The 11,634-nt window shown below is 35.4% G+C and overlaps 1 protein-coding gene across 11 annotated transcripts; it reads left to right on the top strand.

Annotated features, from left to right (window-relative positions):
* Positions 1-791: 791 nt before the first annotated feature.
* Positions 792-10,830, top strand: LOC149012385 (uncharacterized). Of its 11 annotated transcripts, none has more exons than XR_016173982.1 (5): positions 792-4,392; positions 4,691-5,120; positions 5,209-5,265; positions 7,003-9,836; positions 9,940-10,830. XR_016173982.1 is itself a non-coding variant. In XM_089158888.1 (2 exons), the coding sequence occupies exons 1-2, from the start codon at positions 816-818 to the stop codon at positions 5,050-5,052; spliced, it is 3,939 nt and encodes a 1,312-aa protein (XP_089015014.1). In that variant the 5' UTR covers positions 792-815; the 3' UTR covers positions 5,053-6,034. The 11 variants fall into 11 exon arrangements, 1 of the variants encoding a protein (XP_089015014.1); XR_016173983.1 differs by having other exon boundaries at positions 4,691-5,265; positions 7,003-7,118; positions 7,847-9,836; XR_016173980.1 differs by having other exon boundaries at positions 4,691-5,265; positions 7,003-7,118; positions 7,397-9,836.
* The last annotated feature ends 804 nt before the right edge of the window (positions 10,831-11,634 follow it).

The raw sequence follows: 11,634 nt of genomic DNA, 5'->3' as shown, positions 1-11,634 counted from the left end.
GTGTTATTAAACCAATGTTTAGATTCATATTTAAAATCATTCAATAGGGTTGAATTCAACTAAAGTTCAACAACTAAAAGTTTGAATTTAAAATTCAAATTTGAGAACTTTTGAATTTTCCTCATTTCTCTTAAAGGTTGTAACTAGTTCTTGGGAATAAATAAAGAGAGCGTAGGAGATGATGGGGGCAGAAAACATGACCACTGAAAACCAATCCAATCCAATCCAAGACATCCATAGTGGAAGCTGCATAACCTTTTAATTAAACTTAAAAATTAAGTTAATTTTTTCTTAAGACGGAGAAAACGAAATTTACAAATGCATGTGTTGACTTGTATGGTATCATTGGCTGCAGGCTTGCAAGACGAATACGCATCTGGCCAAAATAGTACGATACGAACACCGATATTTCACCCCTGAAGTTCCTGCTGAAGTACTAAAATCAACAACAGAGTAGAGTAGTCAAGTAATCTTAATGCTTTATTTTCGTTCCCAGTTATCCAATGGTTCCAGCAGTGAAGTTTTAATTGAAATGTGAGGAAATTGCGTTTGGAGAAAACAAACCAAAGTGCCCCCCCCATTTGATGAGTGGTGGTGGAAGACTTATTAAAGTCGCTTGTGTAGGATGTAGGAGACCTCCACTAATGACCTCCACTGAATGATCCATCCAATCCAAGTCCATCCAATCCAATGACCTCCACTAATTCGGTGGTCATCCATAGCCTGCTGCTAACTCTATAAATTACACACTGAAGCTGCGTAACACCACACCACCAACCTGCAAACCAATAACCAACCAACAAACCAACTTACAAATGGCTCATTACTCCACTACTACTACTCCATCATCCTCTTTGTTCTTCTTTCCAACTGTCCTAGTGTTTCTTTGCCTTCTCCTCCTCTTCTCTTCATCTGCTTTAGCTGCCGGAAGCAGCAGATCTTCATCTGTTCACTCGTCAACCCAAGTTGAGGCTGAGGCTCTCCTCAAATGGAAAGCCACCCTTCAGAACTACTCTCTTGCTGCTCTTGGTTCTTGGAACCTCAATTCCTCATCATCATCATCATCAGCGTCGCCATGCAACTGGTTTGGCATAAGTTGCAACAAAGGTGGAAGCGTGGTTGAGATTAACCTTTTCCAAGCACAGCTGCAAGGTACGCTTCACAACTTCACCTTCTCTTCCTTTCCTAATCTCCTTCGTCTCAATCTCAGCGAAAATCTACTCACTGGACCCTTACCCTTGAATGTTGGTAATCTCACCAAACTCACCCACCTAGCTCTTGGCAACAACAGTCTCTCAGGTGTTCTGCCCCCCACATTGTCTAGTTTGAGCAAATTGCAATTCTTATATCTTTATACCAATGAATTCAGTGGGACAATACCGTTTGAGATAGGAAGTATGAAAAATCTGGTTATATTCTCAATAGGATGGAATAAATTGACTGGTACGGTCCCCCCTATTCTGGCTAATTTGAGCAACCTTCAATATCTATACCTGCATCATAATGAACTCAGTGGTCCCATACCATCGGATATTGGAAAAATGAAAAATCTTGTTGACTTGGAACTAAACACCAACAAACTCATTGGCTCCATCCCTCATTCTCTAGCTAAATTAAGCAGACTAGAGACACTCTACTTGTTTCAGAATCAATTATCCAATCCAATTCCTTCAGAGATTGGAGATATGAAAAATTTGATTGATTTGGATTTGTCTGAAAACAAACTTAGCGGTCCAATACCTCATTCTCTGACTACTTTAAGTAGATTAGAGATGCTCCATTCGTCCAAGAATCAATTATCTGGTCCAATTCCTTCAAAGATTGGAGATATGGAAAATTTGATTGATTTGGAATTGTCTGAAAACAAACTCACTGGTCCAATACCTCATTCTCTGACTAATTTGAGCAACCTTCAGTATCTATACCTGTATCATAATGAACTCAGTGGTCCCATACCATCGGATATTGGAAAAATGAAAAATCTTGTTGACTTGGAACTAAACACCAACAAACTCATTGGTTCCATCCCTCATTCTCTAGCTAAATTAAGTAGACTAGAGACACTCTACTTGTTTGAGAATCAATTATCCAATCCAATTCCTTCAGAGATTGGAGATATGAAAAATTTGATTGATTTGGATTTTTCTGAAAACAAACTCAGTGGTCCAATCCCTCATTCTCTAGCTAATTTATGTAGACTAAAGGAACTCCATTTGTCTAAAAATCAATTATCCGGTCCAATTCCTTCAGAGATTGGAGATATGGAAAATCTTATTGATTTCTCAGTAGGATGGAATAAACTGACTGGTATGGTGCCTCCTGTTTTGGCTAATTTGAGCAACCTTCGCATTCTATACCTGCATCATAATGAACTCAGTGGTCCCATACCATCAGATATTGGAAAAATGAAAAATCTTGTTGAGTTGGTACTAAACACCAACAAACTCATTGGCTCCATCCCTCATTCTCTAGCTAAATTAAGCAGACTAGAGACACTCTACTTGTTTGAGAATCAATTATCTGGTTCAATTCCTTCAGAGATTGGAGAGATGGAAAATCTGATTAGTTTGGGTTTGTCTCAAAACAAACTCAATGGTCCAATCCCTCATTCTCTAGCTAATTTAAGTAGACTAGAGTCATTCTATTTGGATAGGAATCAATTATCTGGTCCCATACCTGATGATTTGGGTAGTAGAGCCTCCATTATAGAATTTGTAACATATGGCAACTTCTTATCTGGAGGCTTACCACAGCGAATATGCCAAGGACAAGCACTTCAAATATTAGAGGCTCTTAATAGTAGTCTCACGGGTCCTATTCCAGACTTGAGAAATTGCACAAGTTTAAGGAGAGTCCGACTTGATGACAACCAGTTTCTAGGAAATATAAGCAATAGTTTTGGTGTCCACCCACATCTTAACTATATTGATTTAAGTCACAACAAATTGTATGGCGAGCTATCAGCAAATTGGGGAGGATGCAAGAATTTGTCTGCGCTAAAGATTTCTGGAAACAATATTAGTGGGAGCATACCAATTGAGATTGGTCAATTAACTCAAATAGGAGTACTTGACTTTTCTTACAACAAAATTGTTGGTGAAATACCAAAAGAAATTGGTAGCCTACACGCTTTGCTCAAGCTATATTTAAATGGAAACCAGATCTCAGGGAATGTACCAATTGAAATTGGCAAGTTAATCAATTTGGATCATCTAGACCTATCATCAAATAGACTAATCGGATCAATTCCAGCAAAACTTGGTCAATGTTCTAAATTGTTATTATTAAATTTGAGTTGTAATTCATTTAATGGAGGCATTCCATCTCAAATTGGTGATCTAGTATCCTTACAAATACAATTGGATCTTAGCCATAACTCATTAAGTGGAACGATACCAACACAACTTGCAAACTTGAAGTCGTTGGAAGTTTTGAATTTATCCCACAATATGATCGTGGGCTCTATACCCCATTCTCTTGAAGAGATGGTTAGCTTGGTATCCCTTGATTTGTCCTATAATCAGTTGACTGGTGTAGTTCCTAACAGTAAAGTTTTTCAACGTGCTGCTTCACCACAAGCATTTATCTATAACAAAGGATTATGTGGTGAATTTCAAGGTCTTCTATCATGCAATCGATCTCATACAAATGAGGGATATAGCAACAAAGGACACAAAGTCCTCATATCCATTACCGCTTCTTTGATAGGATTTATATTCCTTGCATTTGCAATTATTCTTGTTGGTTTCTTCTTGAGAAAAAAAGATCAACAAAGACATGTAGAAGCAACAAGGAGAAGTCATGGTAATATATTGTCAATATGGAACTTTGATGGCAACATTGCTTATGAGGACATAATCCAAGCAACAGAAGATTTTGACATCAAATATTGTATTGGAGCTGGAACTTATGGGAGCGTTTACAGAGCAGTCCTACCTTCAGGTCATGTAGTAGCCTTGAAGAAGTTCCATTCACTAGAGGGTGAGATGAAAATTGATGAAAGCTTTGAAAATGAAATGCGTGTCTTGACAAATATTAGGCATCGAGAGATTATCAAACTTTATGGCTTTTGTTCACATCCACGATGCACATTTCTTGTTTATGAGTATATGGAAAAAGGAAGCTTGGCTCGTATCTTGAGCACTGAAGCAGAGGCAAAAGAGTTGGATTGGCTCAAAAGAGTAAACGTCGTCAAAAGTATCATAAATGCTTTGTCTTATTTGCATCATGATTGTACTCCCCCAATAATTCATAGGGATATTTCAAGCAAAAACATATTGTTAGACTTCGAACTTGAGGCTAAGGTATCTGATTTTGGTATTGCCAAACTCTTAAATCCAGACTCATCCAATTGGACGTCACTTAAGGGAACTCATGGATATATTGCTCCAGGTATTTACATTTGCCTTTGTTTTATACTATATTCTTATTGTCATTTTTTAAGGTTTCTTTATTTATATTTTAATATTGAAAACCTATTGAATTAGGCTATTAAAATATTTTTATATTTAATGTTGAAAATGGAAAAGATAAATTTTATATATCTCATATGTATCCTAAGAATTGTCATGTTCTATTGTACGTTTTCATATTTATGTTAAATAATAAGTTTTTAAATTCTTCTTGAATAAGTAGTTTCTAAATTTGTTTTTGAACATTTTTACCACAGTATTTTGTTCCCCTCTTGCAGAGCTTGCCTACACCATGGCTTTAACTAATAAATGTGATGTATATAGTTTTGGAGTAGTTCCACTGGAAATAATTATGGGAAGTCATCCAGCAGAGCTCATTTCATCTCTAACACTGCCATTTGGTCAAAAGATATTATTGGGGGACATATTAGACCCACGCCTCACCTTTCCATCAAATCAGAATATTGCGAATGATCTAATTTCTATTGTGAGAGTAGCATTTGCATGTTTATGCAGTAATCCACGATCTCGTCCAACAATGCATCAAGTATCAAAAGAGCTACTTGTTTCTCGACCAATATCTGTGGAGCATTTTCAAAAGACTACTCTAGGTGACTTGCATGATGGTAAACTCCATTAGTTTTGATTGATAAATCATTTGACTAATGGGGATTAAAGTAATTCATTTGAGACTACTCCTTAAATTAGGTAAAAGCACTTGTGATCAACCTTTTACTTTACATTATTTGATTTCAATCTAGTCTCAAAACTAATCATTTTTTTCTGGCATTCATAGATGTTGAACTATTGAAGATCTCATTGTAAACAACAAAGTCGTTTTCTTTCATTGAAGGTAATTATTTTATTGAAAAAAAAAATTAATTATTCTATAAAAGGAATTATCTATAACTTTTCTTGCTTTAAATAGTATGCTAAGCTTTAATAGTTATTTGGTTTTAATCTTATTAAATGAGCTTTTTTAGATATCAATTTGAATAATCCTCCCTTTCTTAATTTGGAATTTAAAAAACATAGTTTTTTTTTTTTTTTGAATCCGAAGAGTTTATATATAGGGTAGGGAGAATATTACTAATATAGGTGCCGCCGGGTGGATGTGAACCCAGGACCTCCCCGTGGGAAGATGGGCTTTTAACCGCTCGTAAAGATTATGTTGTAGGCTTAATTAACTCAGAGGGGTTATCTTTACACTTGTATACAAAATTACAAAGTAACATTTAATCACTTCTGTTTCATAGCCATATAGAGACTCAAACATTTATTTTATAAGATTTTTATAAAATATGGTTTGTTATAGATTAAAATTAGACTTTTTATTTTCTGTTGCATTAGTTTTATAGTTTGTTAGGGTTATGTGATTTACAAAGAAAACATGATGAAATTATTGTTCAAATAAAATAAATTGTTTTCTATGGGTCAAACCTAGATTAATCTTGTTTAATTAAAGGGTTAGACCTAAAATTGGACATAACCCATAAGGCCGAAATTACCTATTTTTGGTCTATCCTAGAGGCCAACATCATCAAACCTTTGGCCGTTGACAGCTAATATTTTTGAGTTGCCAATTATTATTCTTTTGAATTTATAAGTAGTCAAATCCAAGTAAGATTGACCCCCCCCCTTTTGTAAAAAAAAAAGGCGACCCTTTATATAGCAGGGGGGGGGGAAAAAAAAAAAAGAACAAACACAAAACACAAAAATAAAAACAAAAACAAAAAAAAAAAAAAAAAAAAAAAAGGGCGGGTCGGGCTTTCCTAACCCATATTGGGGGGTGGGGGGGGGGGGGGAATGGGGGACCTAAAAAAAGAAACCCCAAATTTTAATCTATTTTATAAACACAACATAAAAAACCAAGGGGGTTCTCTTTTTTTTTTTTTTTTTCTTTTCCCCTCTTCCCCCCCTCTCCCCCCCCCCCCCCTCCTCCTTAAACGGCAAGCAGATGTGATTTGATCCCGTCTCCCTTTTGTCAACAAAGCAGTTCGTCTAGCCATATTTTAGACCTAGGAGACTTCGTAGAAGGATCTTAAACCCTACAAGATGACTCATAGCTGTCATAGTACTTTCTTTAAGTTACTGCAATTGGATCTTTATTTCCATTCAAACTACTTCCTTAAAAGGTTGTGCTTGGTTGTCTAGAAATTACTAAAAAAGAAGAGAAAAGAGTGTAGATTTTGTGTTATTTGCTCATATCTTCAAATTATCTGTGTTTGGTTGGCTAGAGATAAATTGAAGACTCTATTTTCAAAATGTGACATTTTATAGGAACTACAAATTTGTTTGTCCCCATCTAAAAAATTGTCTATACTTTTTTAGTGAGGAAACTCTTCAAAGCTAAGAACTTTGCAAAATTTGCAAGGTCACATCTCTCTCAAAAGCTTCCTTTTACTTGAGTTTGCTATAGTATCATCAACAATTCAACCTAATCCCAAGGAAACCTGATTGTCTATGTGAATACTTGTGGGTAGTTGTGAACATGAGTTTTGTCTATATGGATCTTGTTACACTATCATTCATTAGTGTAGTTTATTTACAATGTACTTCTCTAACCAGAATAATTCCTTTTGTTTTCTAGGCCTATTACGGCTTCCCAATTAACGTTTCTTTTTTGTGGGTAATCCGTGCTGGTTGAGACATGTGAAGCCAAGCTAGTTCCTCCCCCCATTGGGAATCTTGAGCTTTGCAATTGGGGTAGGTGATCATCTACTTTGCAAGATGTATTTATCACACTTGTTTTTCGCTGATCAACTAAAACATTTTCCAACTATTCAGTAGTGTCAATGATTTTGTGTGTGCTTGCCGAACATTTTCATCTAGAAGAAGTAAAACATAGACTTTTAAAGTTCTATTGGGAATTCTATTTCTTTTGGGTAAATTACATCTGAGTGCTCTCCTTTCTTTCCATAAAGTTTAAGTTAGTTATGTTTTACCTCAAATAATTAAATTTGTTCATACCAATGTACTAGCAGCAGAAGTGTATTTAAGAGGACGAATGGAAGACCAAAGGGATGGGCCTTGGTGCAATTGATAGTCATAGCTTGAGCTCAAAGCATCGACACAGCCTCTCAGCAAAAATAATTAATACTTTATTTATCAGTTCGATCAATTGGAATGGTTTAAACTCTTCTAAGGGCCTTTTTGGTAGCAATTCTCGTTCTTATTTTCTCATAATTCCTCTTTTTTTGGGTGTTCTTGTGTATATTATGTGACTTATTTTTCTGTTGAAAAGAAAAGAAAAAACTTCATAAACTACTTCTAGATGACGAATTCACTTCTGCAATCTATTCTGAGACTTATTTCCTTGCTCTATTTGTGATTCCATGACTAAATCTACTTCTAAGTGATGAATTCAGTTTTTTCTAGTGCTATACATTCAATATTGGACCCTTGTTTTACTTTGTTTTTGTACTTGCAACCAGGTTTCTTGCTCCCTATGATGATCATTGTTGTAACATTCTGTGTTACATTGATCAATGGCTTCAAAAGTAGGGGGTCCAACTCCAATGGCTGCACTTTAGATCTGTTTGTAGGTCAAGTTGACAACACTCTTCTTGCAAGTGGATTGGTTATTGCTTGACTGGTAAGAAACCCACAACTCTTGCTGGTGAGAAGTACTAAGAACTCAATTTTTAATGTACGTGGTGTTTCTAATTAGACAAAGCACCACAGTAAAATATTTATGAGATGGATCGGATCCACCAAGTTTATATTGATCGTTACTTTGACATAGTATAAAACTTGATAATTGAAACTAAGATAGCATATTGAATCACAAATTTCATTCAATGTGTTTTTGTTCCTCTGCTTGGAAATCTTTCTCACCAACAAAAACAATCACTCATCATTAGCAATTTATGTAGTCTTTCTTTTCATTAGTTTCATATCCATTCTTAACTAAATGATCTCAAGGTCTTTCAAGTAAATACTTACAAGTGCATTTGCAGGAAAATGATAATGGAAATTCAAAAGCCACTGTGCCACAAGGTTGGAGGTGCATTGTATGATAACATTCTTGCCTTCTGGGAGAACTTTTATGGCGTTTTTATGTTCTCTGAGAATGGAAGAACATGTGATGAGCATTTGGTAAAACACTTCATTCATGTATTCTTCAACAACGAGCTAGTAACAAGTGTTGTCAACGCCTTTGTAAGAAGATGTTAGACATGTTTTGTAGGAAGAACAAAGAGTAAGGAGAAAGCGGTCACGATATTTGAGAACTAGAACGTCTTTTCATGCTGACATTGAATCCTAAAGAGGTCTCCCATACCTGCTGAAAATGTATTTCAGTAACTCTTTGCATCTCATCTTCTCGAACAGAATGTTATTTCTTTTTCACTTTTTAAGCAGTCAAAGAATCTTTCTGCTTTGTTGATGCGGTTTCTTTTAGCTAGTGATGCCTTCAAGAATCAAGAAGTTAGAAGTATTGAATGTTGTCTTCCTCAAATATCTCTGGATGATCGTGTCACTTGCTGTAGGTAGGGTTCTAGAAATTTTGGTAATTTAGAACTTTGTCTTGATAGGGCTTCTCTCTGACGTCTCTTAGGTTTGTGTTTTTGTAGTTTCAGGCTTGTTTCATTCTCTCCCTTTATTTTGAAACTCAAAATATAGGTTCTCTCTGGGTCAATCTTATTGATCACATGGTTTCATTGAATTAACATTGCCAAGCTTGTTGCTTTCGTTTATTGCTCTAGTGTTGTAGGTTAGTTGTTAAATTGTTCTTTGTTTCTTAAACCTTCAAATAGCCTATGATATTCACATTTGATCAGCCCCATTACCATATTTTTACAATGCTACCTTGACTTCATCTATTAGATGGTTGGGTTGAAATTTGGGTTTTTATGCTTCTCTATTGCTTCTTGTAATTTATTTTTTTCATTTTCCACTGCATGACGTTGTATAGGAAGGCAAGGATACTGTTGTTCGGGCAAAAACTAGCTTTGGAGAGACAATTGCTTACCTCCTACCATTACTCCATAAGCTATTTTTGGATGGTTCACCAAGAATTGCACCTTGTGCCTTGTCTCTACCCATGAACTATGACAAGAGGCATGTTATCCTTGATGCTAAATATTGGTTTTTGAAGACTAACACTTTGCCAGCTTCAAACTTCTTATTCTTAATTTCTGTTTTTTGGTTTATATTGAGGTACTATTTCTCATTGGGTCCTGTAGATAAAGTTCAACTAAAGGTTGTGCAGTTTAAAAGTAGCATGCCCCTTCTCATACAATGTCAGCCAATGTTTGGTGTATGTTTGGATCTAAATCTACTGTATGGCATTAATAACTTCGATGAAATGGACAAAGGTTAAAACTAATTCTATTCCCTCTATAGGTAGACAAGGAGAATAAGACAACTCTACCTTCAGCTGCTCTGCTCATCGTTCGATACCATTCTTCTGATAGGAACTTTGTAAGTACTTTATGTTAAACTATATTATTCAACTATATAAATGTAGTAAGTTTTCTAATGGTCCATTAGATTGCAAAAGAATTTTTAACCTGTCTTTTTGCAGCTTTACGATAAATCTAGAGCATATAAATCTGATGAAATGAAGAAGATGCTGAGAATCTGAAATGGCTTCACATACTTCAAGTAAGATCTCCCCTACACAAAAAAGAATATAAAAATAAAATGAACATAAGATCCTTCAAATTTGAGCGGTTGTTAGGTTGACTGGATTTCATATTTTTGCAAGTAAATATGACGTTTGGCATGGAGAGGCCTACTATCCTTTTTAGAGAGCATTGAATAGAAAATTTTCCCAGGGAGATGAATATGGCAGTAAATTACTTGGCAGGCATGGTGGCAACTTTGGAACTTTTGCTACAAATATACCATGGACATGATTGTCAAAGAACTAGACTAGAATGCATCAGGCCTTCCAAAATTCAGATTTTACGGTTGTGTGCTTTTCGTTTTAAAACTGAAAAGGAACTAGTGAGGATGGGTGTATTGGGGGCAACTGATGTTGCGGGATGAGTGTTTTTGGTTCCTTGTACCCAGTGTCATTATTTTGATGCTATAATTCTTTTTAGTTAAGCTTACCACAAATCCCTCATTGAAAAGGAGAGCTTCACCTAATTATTAGTTTCGAATAGGTTTTTTCAGCCATTTGTACCATCCTCCTTGTTCTTAGTTACATGAATGTGGTTGTAGTACTTCCCCCTAAGCTAAGATAATGAGTTTTGATAGTTCATCTTTGGAAAGTTGATTCAGCAGATAAGAGTTAGAATGCAGAGCAAAGATGATTAAGTAGATAGTGGTTGCAATGCAGAGCTGTGGATGTACCTACTATTTATTTATTTATTTATTTTTCTTTCCTTTAATAGAGTCTCAATATGTGTTTAATCTCTAGTGTGCTGAGTTGTGAGCAATAATAACACACTATGGTTTCAGTGTAAATTAATCATCATATATATATATATATATATATATATATATATATATATATATATATATATATATATATATATATATATATATATATATATATATATATATATATATTATTATTTATTTATTTATTTATTTATTATTATTATTTTTTTTTTTGTAAGTATACATGTTTCTGTTATCGGTTATTTTTTGAATTTAGATTTCCTATTGCCAAGCTGACCATGTCCCCCGTGCCCCCAACTCACAAGAGTGGGGGGGGGGGGGGGGGAATGAGGGCTTGGTCAACTTGGGGGCAGAGAATATGGACTTTTTTTTTTCTTTCACTAAAGGTCATTTATACTAAAAGCAAAAAGAAATACAACATCCAAAGAACTTTATTAGTTATCAGGAACCAAGTCACTCAACCCTGCAACAATAGACTCCAATACACCCATCCTAACCAGTTCCTCACAAATGAAAATCACTCAAGAAATCACATAGTTTGGTCTCAAAAGAAAGAAACAGCAGCTACTTGCAAATCAGTGAAAACCAAGATCTCGTAATATTCCTTTTAGATTCAATAAATAAATCTAGCTTGTGTTTATTCTTCCTTGGGCGACCAATCTCCCATCAACCTTAACCTCCTCCTTCCACCTGCCTTGGGAGAGGATTGTCATTGGGTTCTTCGGATGGTAAGAGGCAACACCACCTCCAAGTAGGACTGAGAAACCTCATGGGACACACATTCCACAGTTGGATTTGTGTTGATTGATTTGACGTGCCATGTTGAGAAAACACTGGCCCCACTTTAGATTCATTCAAATTCTCAGCA

The sequence above is a fragment of the Hakea prostrata genome, chromosome 6 (genome assembly GCF_041222555.1).
Source record: "Hakea prostrata isolate BN-2017 chromosome 6, UWA_Hpros_2, whole genome shotgun sequence".
NCBI classification, from domain to species: Eukaryota; Viridiplantae; Streptophyta; class Magnoliopsida; order Proteales; family Proteaceae; genus Hakea; species Hakea prostrata.
Note: the sequence above shows the minus strand (reverse complement) of the source record. Positions and strands in the feature narration are given on the sequence as shown.